The 14,122-nt window shown below is 44.3% G+C and overlaps 1 protein-coding gene and 1 long non-coding RNA gene across 4 annotated transcripts in view; one reads left to right on the top strand and one right to left on the bottom strand.

Annotated features, from left to right (window-relative positions):
* plekhg2 (pleckstrin homology domain containing, family G (with RhoGef domain) member 2) overlaps nucleotides 1–14,122 on the top strand; it is a 372,433-nt gene that overhangs the window by 310,909 nt on the left and 47,402 nt on the right. For all 3 annotated transcript variants that reach the window (XM_034168230.1, XM_034168229.1, XM_034168231.1), the window contains one exon: nucleotides 2,035–2,136. In XM_034168230.1, the coding sequence (XP_034024121.1) occupies nucleotides 2,035–2,136 (102 nt within the window). The remainder of the gene's footprint in view (nucleotides 1–2,034; nucleotides 2,137–14,122) is intronic.
* Nucleotides 252–9,964, bottom strand: LOC117508463. Its single transcript, XR_004560098.1, has 3 exons — nucleotides 9,951–9,964; nucleotides 7,190–7,192; nucleotides 252–363 (listed from the first exon to the last, which is right to left on the bottom strand). It is a non-coding gene; the product is annotated as an uncharacterized LOC117508463 (long non-coding RNA).

The following is a 14,122-nucleotide window of genomic DNA, read 5'->3' as shown; positions in this document are numbered from 1 at the left end:
ATTTGGTGAATACGCTGGCTATGTCGAATATGTTATGCAGTTGTCACATCATGATGATTTAGCCAGCATATGCTGACAGTCACCGGCATATGCCGGACGTTCCCACAGTCCAGGTTGGTATGGTACGGGTCGGAACGGTTAAGTCTGGCTTAGCTTGTGTTTCCACTGCCAGCAGCGTACGCTGTCACGCGGCCTGTCCCCTCCACACTGAGCCCAATCAGAATAATTTAACATGTTTTTAATTAAATTAAATTAAATTTTTGTCTTGGTGGATCATGGGATTTATTTTCATCACGTGTAGAATGCTGAAGAGTTGACTGATGTCTGTGTTAAACGCTGACACGAGTGAATGAGGCGCTGTGACTCTTTAAACTTTTAAAACAAGTTAATTTTTTTTTTTATTGTGGCACAAAACACCGGCGTCTCTGGTTCAGGCTGAGAAACACACAAAACATAGAGGGACTGCTTCAAAATGCTGTGTTTCTTCAGCCATGACAAGGAACTAAAGTATTTTCAGATGTCATTTTCCAAAATCAGGACGCTTTATGTGGATACGTTTTCATCAGGCTGTGATGATGAATCTGACTGAAATGACATAACAGGTAAGCTTAAGACTTTATATTTACTCTATGTGTGAATGGTTTTAATATTTAAATCTGTCTGAACTGTTTGCATGAGGACTGCAGGTTTTGCTTTCAGTTGCTGAGTCAGTTAATGCACAGCAGCAGGTTAGCGTCTCCCTTTTGAAACTGGTCCATAATTTTGGGACCCCAGCCGAAGGATACTGAAAAAATGGGACTGTACTAGTCAGTTATTTTGGTATCCGTTGCTAAATCTGGATGTGGAAACACCATTATGCAGTAGCTGACACATTCAGTAGGTTCTGTGGTCACGCGGAAAACACCGAATAACTACTTATTATATAGATGTAACGCTACTCGCTCTGATTGGCTATTTACCGGTCGTATATTTCTCATATCTGGACCGGTTACCATGACAGTCGGTCCACAGCGCGTATTTTCTTTATGAACCAGGAAGCATAAAACACGATTAGAAAATCCAAGTTGGACATAAACATGCTCCATAAATATCTAAACAGCATCTGAAAAAACACAGATTGAAAGCTTACCAGCTAACAACCGGACCATCTGTTAGCAAGTTCTTCATGGAGGTTGCTCGGTCTGTACGGGGATATCAGACCTCCATGTTTTTCAGGTTATTGTCTAGGTCCTCCCATGTAGTTCTGAGCTGATTCCTGACCTTTGTCAGAATCACTCTTACCCCATGAGGCGAGATCTTGCATGGAGCCCCAGCGTGATAGAGATTGACAGTCATCTTTTGTTTCTTCCATTTTCTAATAATTATGCCACCGGTTGTCTTCTCACCAAGCTGCTTGCCTGTTGTCCTGTAGCCCATCTCAGCCTTGTGCAGATCTACAGTTTTGTTCCCGATGTCTTTAGACAGCTCTTTGGCCATGGTGGATGGATAGGTTGAGGTGTGATTGATTGAGTGTGTGGACAGGTGTCTTTTATACGGGTAACAAGTTCAAACAGGTGCAATTAATACAGCTAAAGAGTGCAGAATAGGAGGGCTTCTTAAAGAAACAATAACAGGTCTGTGACAGCCAGAATTCTTGCTGGTTGGTAGGTGATGATCAAGTACTTACAGTATTCCATGCAATAAAATGCAAATTAATTATTTAAAAAATATACAATGTGATTTTCTGGATTTTTTTTTTTTTTTTTAGATTCTGTCTCTCACAGTTGAAGTGTACCTACGGTAAAAATTACAGACCTCTCCATTCTTTGTAGGTGGAAGAACTTGCAAAATCGACAGTGTATCAAATACTTATTTTCCCCACTGTATGTACAGTTAATGTACCTATCTTTAAGGACAGCTAAAAGAAAGGGAATCATATTTTCAGTATTCATATTTATTAGCCGACAAGGATATAAACTACAGTGTTGTACTGTTCTAGAAAAAACATCTTTACTTTTTGCATTAAGGTGCTGTTGGCTCTGTTTGTCCATCTAGAACCTCCAGAGCTGCTGATGTGCACACCTGAGAAATCCAGGAAGAGTCTTCCACTGCTTTTGGAGGGTAACCTGCCATACCGGCGCAGCAGGAGACAGTCAGGTAAACTCAGAGATGGAGACAGAAAGATGATGCATACAAACAGACAGAGAGAGGTAGAAATAATCTGGGAGATAATGACAGTTGGACTGCAAACAATTATCGTATTTTCTGGAGTATAAGTTAATGAACATCTGCCCCACAATGGTGTGCATCCCAAGCAGTCATTTGTGAATGTTTTATGAAAGCAGGTTCTAGTAAATGTGCAGCATGGTGGCTTAGTGGATAGCACTGTTGCCTCACAGCAAGAAAGTCATGGGATCGATTCCCACCTGTGGCCTTTCTGTGTGGAGTTTGCATGTTCTTCCTGTGTTTCCGTGAGTTCCCTCCGGGTGCCACAATTTCCGTCCACATCCAAAGACATGCAGATCAGGTGAAAGGGAAACTTTAAATTGTCTGTAGGTGTGCATATGAATGTGTTTATCTGTCTCCATCTGGCCCTGCAACAGACTAATGTCCTATGATTGCTGGGATTGGCTCCAGCCCCCCATGACCCTGAATTGGAATAAACGATTGAAGATGAGTGAGTGAGTGAGGTTCTTGTAAAAAGCCCCACTATGGTATTCTTTTAAAATTGCCTGGGGTTTTGCAGATTTGCCTTATTTGTTTATGATTTCTCTTAGGGCTGTGCTGTATGACAAAAAGTTCATGTTATGGTAGGTCCATTCAAATCCAAATATATATATATATATATATATATATATATATATATATGGTACATTCATGATACCTGAATGGATTCTTGACATTTGATTGGTGGATTGTAAGTTTTGTAACATTCATTATGTGTCCCATTTGCACTAGGACATGATGATGTACTATGCAGTTTGGGGAATTTACTGTGAATTTTTGTGCCATATACGAGGGCTGTCCATAAAGTATAGGTCTTTTTTATTTTTTTCAAAAACTATATGGATTTCATTCATATGTTTTTACATCAGACATGCTTGAACCCTCGTGGGCATGCGTGAGTTTTTCCACGCCTGTCGGTGACGTCATTCGCCTGTGAGCACTCCTTGTGGGAGGAGTCGTCCAGCCCCTCATCGGAATTCCTTTGTCTGAGAAGTTGCTGAGAGACTGGCGCTTTGTTTGATCAAAATTTTTTCTAAACCTGTGAGGCACATCGAAGTGGACATGGTTCGAAAAATTAAGCTGGTTTTCCGTGAAAATTTTAACGGCTGATGAGAGATTTTGAGGTGATACTGTCGCTTTAAGGACTTCCCACGGAGCGAGACGTCGTGCAGCGCTCCCAGGCGCCGTCGTCAGCCTGTTTCAAGCTGAAAACCTCCACATTTCAGGCTCTATTGATCCAGGACGTCGTGAGAGAACAGAGAAGTTTCAGAAGAAGTCGGTTTCAGCCTTTTATCCGGATATTCCACTGTTAAAGGAGATTTTTTTAATGAAAGACGTGCGGGCGGATTGCAGCGTCGGCTCACAGCCGCTGCAACCGACTTCTTCTGAAACTTCTCTGTTCTCTCACGACGTCCTGGATCAATAGAGCCTGAAATGTGGAGGTTTTCAGCTTGAAACAGGCTGACGACGGCGCCTGGGAGCGCTGCGCGACGTCTCGCTCCGTGGGAAGTCCTTAAAGCGACAATATCACCTCAAAATCTCTCATCAGCCGTTAAAATTTTCACGGAAAACCAGCTTAATTTTTCGAACCGTGTCCACTTCGATGTGCCTCACAGGTTTAGAAAAAATTTTGATCAAACAAAGCGCCAGTCTCTCAGCAACTTCTCAGACAAAGGAATTCCGATGAGGGGCTGGACGACTCCTCCCACAAGGAGTGCTCACAGGTGAATGACGTCACCGACAGGCGTGGAAAAACTCACGCATGCCCACGAGGGTTCAAGCATGTCTGATGTAAAAACATATGAATGAAATCCATATAGTTTTTGAAAAAAATAAAAAAGACCTATACTTTATGGACAGACCTCGTATTTCACTCTTTCGAATGCCTCATTGCCTTTTTGGATAAATGCTTCCATGATCCAGTAGCTCTAGTGTTGTTGGGGACATCCTTAAAGGCCATAAAAGCACTGTCAGATGAAAAACTGGATGAATTCCTTTCACAGTGTTTCCCTAGATGTGTGTTTACCTACGCACACACCTGTCACAAATCTGCTTTGATGTCATATTAAACAAATAATGAATGGTTTCACTTCATGCAATGGAAAGAATACTTTAGTTCGTTGAAAGATGAAACATCCCGTTCAACTCGAACCTGCCTCATCTATATTATAATAGCCAAGTGGCCTCTGTATGTGTGTATGCATGCATGTGTGCGTGCATGTGCATGTGTAACTGCGCTCAGTTGCACTTCATGCACCTGGGCTGCTTCAGTAAACCCCTCGACTCTGCATTGTGTGATTTTATTTAAGATCGGGAGGCTTGCTTCAGATTTTGACTGTTTATTCTGAAAGCTGGTCAGACATCACAGCTCGGTGTCTCACTCACGCAGCACACTACAACACAAGTTAGTGTGGGGATAAACAGGTAGTTGAATACATTTTACCAAGATATACACACTTGTAAATGATATGAACACCACTAATACATATTTCAGCTCAGTTACAGTGTTGTGCACTGCAACTCAGCTTGAGCGTCTCTCTCATACACTGATGAGGTGGTACCACTGCCTACCAGGTTTATATAGTCAACAGAGAGAGAGGGCGCTGATGAGCCATGGACTTGGTGAAAACCACACAATGAGCAAGTGGAATGAAAACCCACAGTCTCTGTTGCATTCCCCCTGCTAAAGTCCACTTGCTACCAGAAAGAAAAGAGAAAAAAAATGTGACCATTCCAACATCAGGTACAGATACAGTAAACCAACATGTACATAAGAAAGAAGAAAGAGGGGGGGGAAAGGGTATTCATTTGACAAAAACACACCTTCTGTTCTTTACTGTTGAGGTAATAACCTGAAAATTACAGTCACAAAACCCAGGAATAACATCCGCCCATCAGAGCCAGTGTGAAATGAGGTTGGCCAGACCTCACTAACACACATGGGAATCGAAAAGCCTGTTACATACTTTACGATAATACGACTGAATTTATTCAACCAACAGAGTATGAAGCAGAAGAGAGCTGGAGATTTCTCATCACTTTATTGACAACTCTCCAAGACACAAATAACAAAACCACCCCAGAAAGAGAATACCCAAAATGGGGGAGAGAAAAAGAAAAAGAGAGAGAAAAAAAAATAGGCCGACTCCTCAACATATGAAATGACCCCCTTATGAAACTAACCCTATTTGTTGATGCATTGCTTCGATAAGCCTGGAAACAGGTTTCAATAGCCTCCCTGCTCTTGTTCTAACATGACCATCACCACCCGTGTCTCCAACAGACATAATGGAACTCTCATGAACTCTGCACAAGTGGTTATCACATCGGTCATCAGTCACAGTGTTGTCTTTACCAATAATAACAATAACACTTGGCATTACAGGCACCTCACCAGGGGACGTCTGTACAGATGTGAGAGGCACGTTAGTCTCTGGTTCATTGCGAGTCTCTGGTTCAGTCAGGGACGCCGAAAACATGGAGGTGAGTTCGCAGTGAAGGTCAACATCAGCTTCCTCCAAATCAACCTCACCAGAAGCTCTGGAAGCTAAGACTTCAGACACCCAGACATTTGTTCTGTACTCTGCCGATTCCCCAGACTCATCTGAAATTGCCACTTGCCTTTCAGGAAAGTCTTCAGCACTAGGCACTGATGACACATCAAACTCATTTTAGTCAGAAACTTCAGCTAAAGGGAGGAAATTAACTGGCATTAACAGGTTTTGGTGGATGTGATGTGGTGTTGGATCTTGAAAGTGTGGCTTTCTGTGTTTTTCCCTTTCACAATATAAACTTCACTCTCCCAATGGTCTGCAAGTTTCTTTTTGCCTCGCTGCCCCTTTTTGGCGAGTAACACGCGGTCCCTAACCTCGACAGTGGCCCCTCGCACTTTTTTTTATTTTAGAGCTCAGTATGACGGTGCCGCTGCTTTGAAACGGTTGTTTGGGTTATTTCCATGGCCTCTTTTAGGTCTTTCTGCAAGGCCTGCACATAGCGGTCATAATCGGCAACTTCTCTGTTGTCAAGAACTGAACTGAAGATAGTGTCAACGGGAAGCCTCAGCACTCTGCCAAACACGAACAAGAAAGGTGCAAAGCCAGTCATCTCCTGGATCGTGCAGTTGTATGCAAACATGAGAGACTTAAGTGTATCTGGCCACCTCTGCTCGGCTCTTGGAGGAAGTGCTTGAATCATGTTGCCCAAAGTTCGATTCATCCTCTCACAGGACCCATTGCCCATAGGATGGTATGGAGTCGTGTGAGACTTCTGGACCCCCGCAACACTGAGCAACTCAGCGATCAAAGTGCTCTCAAAGTTAGCCCCTTGATCAGAATGCAGATGCTTCGGGAACCCATAGATACAAAAATAGTTATGCCATAACTGATGTTCAACTGCTTTTGCAGATTGATTAGAGCACAAAAAGGCATGAGCCACTTTCGTGAAATAGTCCATGACAACGAGTACATCCAATGATTTGTTAGCATGATCCTCGGCTGTCCAAAAATCAATGCACACCAGTTCTAGGGGCTCTAATGTTCTAATGTTCTTCAGGGGTGCCCGAGCTTCTGGTTCTGGCGATTTACTTACTAGACACCGTCTGCAGTTCCTGACATACTCAGTCACATCTTTATGCAGACCAAGCCAAAAGAACCTCTGTCGTGCAAGGTACAATGTCCGCTGCTGCCCTTGGTGGCCAGCCTCATCATGGACACCCTGCAAAAACTTTGCATACAAGGAAGATGGGATGATGTACATATAGGTCCTTTGTTTCATGATTGAGTTCCTTGCCACATGATACAAAATACCATTCCTCAAGGTAAGCCTGTCCCAACACTGCAAAAACCTGACAACTCTAGTAGCTTCCTTGCTGTGCCTTCCTGGATGGTCTATGACCCCTCTCCAAATAGAACAACACTCTGCTCAGGACACTGTCATCACACTGTCTCTCTGATAGAATATCGAGAGGGATCACCTCAGAATCAACATGCTCTGAGGTCAGCACAGTCTGAGGGCTCCGAGCACCCCTTGTGAGTCCAAATAACGGCTTTGCAATGGACAAGCAACCTTCAATGAATTGCTGGTAGAACATTACCATGCCAAGAAAGGGCCGAATCTTTCTCTGAGATGGAATGTTGGTACCCTTCTCAATGAAATCAGATTCAGTCAGTGACTAATGGCAACCACTTTGTCAGGGTCGGATCTTGTACCATCAGCACTGATGATATGCCCCAAAAATCTTACACATCTCTGCAAGAAGTGGCATTTCTTCAGAGCCAGCTTGAGATTGTGAGCCTTGAGGCGCCCAAAGACCATCTCTAATAATTAGAACCTAAATTAATTCTAATTCTAATTCTCATAAATACATTAAGACAGTAAATTAACAGCAAAAAAAAATTCCATAATTAACAGGAAAGAAAAGGGTTGTTCTTTCTTTAAAAACTGTTGAGGTCTAAGATCTAATAACCCTGTCACACATAGCCGAAATCATGCAGAGTGGCATCAGACTTATGAATTGACACACATCTGAAAGGTGTCGGATTTCAGTTCCAAAACGTTCTGACAGCTATCTGGGGAAGTCAACACAGTTAGTCAAAATCTGTCGGCGGCACCGAGTGTGACGCACATGTTCATAGTTCTCCAGGTGCCATCGAGATGGGACATCTATCCGACAGCAATCCATGTGTTATTTGAGGACCATATAACTGCAGTTTACATATTCCGATGGCGGCAGAGTGCAATTGAACTGTTGAACTGTATGTGGCACACTTCATCATGACAGCGTGAGATCCGTCCGGCTCCGAGCCTGACGTGCGCAATGATGTGTTACTGCGCAGCACGGAGAGGCAGCTGTCCATGTTATGATGGAGACAATAGTTCACATTATTTACGTCGCCCTGAAACGCTGTGTGCTCCATACGCTGCAGCACCGGAGCTGAAGCCCATTACACCATTAATAAACATGCATCTTACCTCCAACAGCGGTCCAGGATGTTTCACAGCGCGCACATGAACATGAAGCCAGGACAGCAGCCTGCGGTTAAAATCCTCTCACCCAAAAGAAAATAAATAATTCCATGTGATAATCCAACGATCGTGGTGTCCAGAGTTGCGTTCTGCTGTTGAAGTGGGCAAACAAGAAAAAAGAAAGTTCCCTGGAAAGGCACTCTGTCTGAGGGACTGTATGGACCAATGCCAGCAAACTTTGGAGCGAAGCTGTCCACTTGTCCTTGTGTGCCTCACATGCATGCTTAGTGGCCCAGGCAGTGTTATACACACACACACACACACACACACACACACACACACACACACACACACACACACACACACACACACACACACACACACACACACACAGACAGCTGAGTGATAATTACAGCCCCATGCGTATGGGCAGAGTGCAGGTGTGCCACGCACGCACACACGTGTGGACGTGCGCATGAGGAAAACAGTGCTCCAGTCTGCCTTGCAGGCATTGTTGTGTGGGCCGCCAGAAGAGGAGGTACTGCTGGCCCACCACCAGAGGGCGCCCTGTCTGAAGTGCGGGCTTCAGGCACAGGAGGGCGCTGCCACCTTCCAAGAGCGGCCGGGTTGACAGCTGTCACCAATCATCTGCGCCTCACCCCGCATAAAAGCAGGACAACACCTCCACCACGTCGCCGAGATATCGTTCTTCCAAGGAGGTAATATTCTCTGCTGTATTTAACACTGACAAATACTCTGAGCTCTTTTTGCAGCCGTTTTCCTGTGGTGTTTCCTTATCTGCTGGATTGGCGTTTGGTGTGATTAGCGATGGCTTCGCCTCACACCCCAACCAGATAAATGGTTAAACAGGAGCTGCACGAGTGTGTGATTTGAGGTGGAGGTGGAATTTCCACCATCCTTATTACGGGGTGCACACACACCCACACCTGACTGTTTGTGCTCTTCGCCAGCAGTACCAGATCCGACACGCGGAGACGGTGGCCACCTGGGGAACTTGGGACCTGGCGGCTCCAGTATCCTCCTGGTTCGGTGGCGGAGGAAATCATGTGGTTCCGGTTCTTCTCCAGACGGACGTCTCCTATCGTCGAGCCTGCCCACACGACACCTTTATTAATTGACCTTGTGTTCATTCTATAATCTGCTGTGTGTAGTTGTGGAATTCACAACAGTAAAGTGTTCAGATTTAACTTCTCCTATTGTCCGTTCATTTGCGCCCCCTGTTGTGGGTCCGTGTCACTACACTTTCACAACAGACATATGGAGTTCGGGCAGTCTGCAGCGCCTTTTATGGCCGTCTGACTGCTGTCTGCGCTCCGACACTGCTGGCCATGTCTCTTTTCCTCCCAACTGTTTGGATTATGACAATATTTGCCGTGTTGGGCATGTTTCCAGCAAATTCTTGCTATGTGTGATGGGGCTTAAGGTTCTAAAAACATTCTGAACTCATATACCATTCCAAGTCATTATAGAAACTTTGCATAATTTATTACCACCCTTGAAAAATATCAGGTACCTATATTTGACAAACACTACCCAATCTAGAGCCCATGGATCCCCACAGGCAACACGCTAGTTGAATGGAATGTTCCAACTATCATCTCATGCAAAAAGTTTTACGACTCATAAACCTTCATTAATTGTATAATAACTGAAGTTTTTTTATTATTGCCATTGAAGGCTTCTGTGAAAAACTCTGATATGAGGTAAAGTCACGCTCTGAAATTTGAAATTGTTTACAGAAAACCCACTTACACTAATACAATAACATGCTTTTGGAGGGCGGCATGCATTTTCAGAGGCCTGACGTTTATGCCCAGTCGCCCAAAATGTCGCCCAAAATGACCAATAATATCATTGCGGGCAACTGGCCATGAACGGAGGGACTCAGAAAATGCATACCACATGACAACAGCATGTTATTTGCATTATTGATATATCTGATATATGATATATGATTAGATATGGCACCCACCGTGGCGAACGTGTTTGCGTGCTCCTCCTGCAACCAACGCTTTCTTTTCTTTCTCTTAGTTTTAGTATTTATTTTAAATATACAGTGTACATGGGTGATTCTTAGACTACGGGCACTTATTATGTCCTTTGATCATATTGTATGAAAAACAGAAAAAAGGGGAAATTTCACACTTTTATAGTTATCTTTACAATGAAAGTGTGTTAAAAATTTGTTCTAGTAGTCTATGATGACTTTTTCACCTTTTTTCAGCATCATTATATGCAAATATTGCCGTTTTGTGCTTGTCCCACACTTGAATGAATGGTAAAGAAACATTTTTTTCTAATGTTTTAAAATATCTCTGAATAAAATATCAGTAAAATAATCAAAACATAATTGGGGTATTCAATGTCATACAACTGTTGTGATTTTTTTAAACAAAATGTAGTTGTCCCACACTATTGCCGTAATTTCCACCACAACACTGTAATGTCCCTTTAAACAGTTTGTATGAAAGATTGTTTGGGTAGTTTCTATGGAGATAAACAGTGACATCAGAGCACATGTATATAGCGCCAAATCACAACAAACAGTTGCCCCAAGGCGCTTTATATTGTAAGGCAATGGTGTGGTGGAAATTACATTTACAAGGCCAATAGTGCCCGTAGTTAAAGAATCACCCACATATGGAACAATTAGCTACAGTAGAGAGGCATTTTTGGAGATCGGTAAAGTTCACCATGAACTTACCTTTAGCCTTTCAGACTTTAGCTTTTTCTTACGCTCGCATTTTACCAGCACCGACCGGCAAGGCCCAGCAACACCGGATTCCAGTGAGAGGCAAAGCCGACGAACGAAGCGACGAAAACGGGGCAAGAGAGGTGGACTACATGCTAGGATAAAGGCTAGGGCTACGCGACCACCGCTACCTAGCCTGTTGCTAGTTAATGTTCGGCCTCTTGAAAACAAGCTGGAAGAGCTGAGAACAAGAATAACAACTCAGTGTGAGATCAGAGAGTGCTGTGCTCTTATTTTCACGGAAACCTGGTTATCGGACACCACACCGGATTCAGCGATCCAACTAGAAACACACTCCGTTCACCGTGGCGACCGCACGGTTGCGTCAGGAAAGCACAAAGGTGGCGGCGTGTGCATCTATGTGAACAACATGTGGAGTTCAGATGTAAAGAATGTTGAAAAACACTGTTCAGCGGACTTAGAATTTCTGATGGTGAAATGCAGACCATTCTGTCTGCCGAGAGAGTTTGGCGCAGTGTTTATTTAGTCTATTTACATCCCGCCACGCGGGAACTCGGCTACGGCATTGGGGTTGCTGCATGACATCATCAGTAAACAAGAGACCGCGCACCCAGACGCCGTGTTCATTGTTGCCGGCGACTTTAACCACTGCAACCTGAGGACTGTCCTTCCCAAGTATCATCAGCACGTGAGCTTCCCGATGAGGGAGAACAACATACTCGACCAAGTCTACAGCAACGTGAGGGAGGCCTACAGAGCGGTGTCTCAGCCGCACTTTGGACAGTCCGACCACATTTCTGTGTTCCTCTATCCAGCATACAGACTACTCCTCAAGCAAACACCTCCAGTAAGTAAAGATATTAAAGTGTGGAATGAAGAAACTGACTTAGTGCTTCAGGACTGCTTTGATAGTACCGACTGGGATGTGTTTAGAACTGCTGCTGTGAGAGAGGATGGCTCTGTTGATTTAGAGGACTATGCTTCTGGGGTAACAGGTTACATCAGCAGTTGTATTGAGACCACTGTCCCCACAAGGCGCTGCACAAAATACCCCAACCAGAAACCCTGGTTAAATGGTGAGGTTCAGTCCATGCTACGTGCTCGCCATACTGCATTTCTCTCTGGCAACACTGAAGACTACAAAAGGTCCAGATATGGCCTGCGCAGATCTATCAGTGAGGCAAAGAGACAGTACAGATAAAAACTGGAGGGCTACTACACCAGCACAGACTCCCGGCACATGTGGCAAGGACTGCAGCACATCACCAACTCTCAACAGACGAGCAGGTCAGCCACAACCAGCCACTCTTCACTACCTGATAAACTGAATGAGTTCTATGCTCGCTTTGAAGCCCTCAACCATGATTGACTGGAAGAGGTGGTGGCCAAGGAGCGTACACAGAACGCACCGCTCACTGTCACACCAGCAGATGTGCGCAGGAACTTGAGGAGAATAAACCCACGGAGAGCAGCTGGCCCAGATAACATCCCAGGGCGTGCACTCAGTGTCTGCTCATCAGAACTGACTGATGTGTTCGTGGATATATTCAACCTGTCACTTGCACAAGCTTTTGTGCCATCATGTTTCAAGAGTACCACCATCATACCCATTCCAAATAAAAGTGCTGTGACCTGCCTAAATGACTACCGCCCTGTGGCACTCACCCCAATTGTGATGAAGTGCTTTGAAAGGATAGTCATGACTCATATCCAGGAGACCATTTCTAATACCATAGATCCTCTTCAGTTTGCATACCGTCGGAACCGCTCCACAGATGATGCAGTCAATACTGCCCTTCACACAGCCCTCACTCACGTGGAGGGAAAGTATACGTATGTCCGAATGCTGTTTATCGACTACAGCTCAGCATTCAACACTGTCATACCATACAAACTTATAGAGAAGCTCCTCATCCTTGGACTGACACCTGCCATTTGCAACTGGGTGTTGAACGTCCTTACGAATAAACCCCAGTCAGTCAGAATCGGCAGTCGTACATCCAGCACAAGAACAGTGAACACTGGGTCCCCCAGGGCTGTGTGCTGAGTCCCCTCCTGTACACACTCTTCACACACGACTGTGTGACCTCTCAGAATAACACCAGTATCATCAAGTTTGCCGACGATACTACAGTCATTGGTCTGATCACTGACAGGGAAGAGACAGCATACAGGAAGGAGGTGGCTGAGCTTGTGGCCTGGTGTCATGACAACAATCTTTTATTAAATACAGACAAGACCAAAGAAATGATTCTTGATCTGAGGAAGAAGCAGGTGCTGCACACACCCCTGTATATAGGTGAAACGGAGGTGGAGAGGGTGAGAACTTTCAAATTCCTTGGCATCCATATCAGTGAGGTTCTCACCTGGTCTCACAACACACACACCATCATTAGGAAGTCCCAGCAGCGATTATACTTTCTGAGAAGACTAAGGAAATTTGGCATGCCAGCCAAAATTCTTAGTACCTTCTACAGGAGTGCGATTGAGAGTGTTCTCACCAGCACCATCACAGTCTGGTATGGAAACTGCACTGCTCAGGACAGAAAGGCTCTCCAGCGTGTGATCAAGACTGCTCAGTCCATCTCAGGAGCAGCCTTTCCCTCACTACAGGACATTTATCACACCAGAGTCATCAGGAGGGCCCAGAATATAATCAAGGACAGCACTCACCCCCCAGCACAACCTCTTTACACTCCTACTTCAGGCAGACGTTACAGGAGTGTGAAGTCCAGGACCAAAGACTAACAAACAGTTTCTATTCACAGGCCATCAGGCTTATAAACACATCATACACTACCTCCTCTCCCCTCCCACCCTGCACTGTTTTTTAACTTTTGCCTGTTTACACCAGATTGCACCTTAAATACACCGTACTGCTGCTATTAAAATACTGTTTACATAGGTTTATTTATATTTGTTCTGAATACTACTGTCCACATCTGTTACTCGTGATTTGCACTCTCTGAATCGCTACTCCACATATTTGCACAATTTGCACAATAACTTAAGTGTTTTGTTATTTTAAACATTTCGCCTTTTCCTTTCTCTCTCTCTTTTTTTTAAGATTATATTGGTGAATGGAGGATTAGTTTAGTGTAACTGCCTGTTTCTGCTGTACGTATGACAATAAAACTCTTGAATCTTGAATCTTATTATCACTTTACTGAGATACACAACACGTAACGCGTACATAACAAGTTTGCTCACTTTAACTTT

This window comes from Thalassophryne amazonica, chromosome 4, assembly GCF_902500255.1.
Source record: "Thalassophryne amazonica chromosome 4, fThaAma1.1, whole genome shotgun sequence".
Lineage (NCBI taxonomy): Eukaryota > Metazoa > Chordata > Actinopteri > Batrachoidiformes > Batrachoididae > Thalassophryne > Thalassophryne amazonica.
Note: the sequence above shows the minus strand (reverse complement) of the source record. Positions and strands in the feature narration are given on the sequence as shown.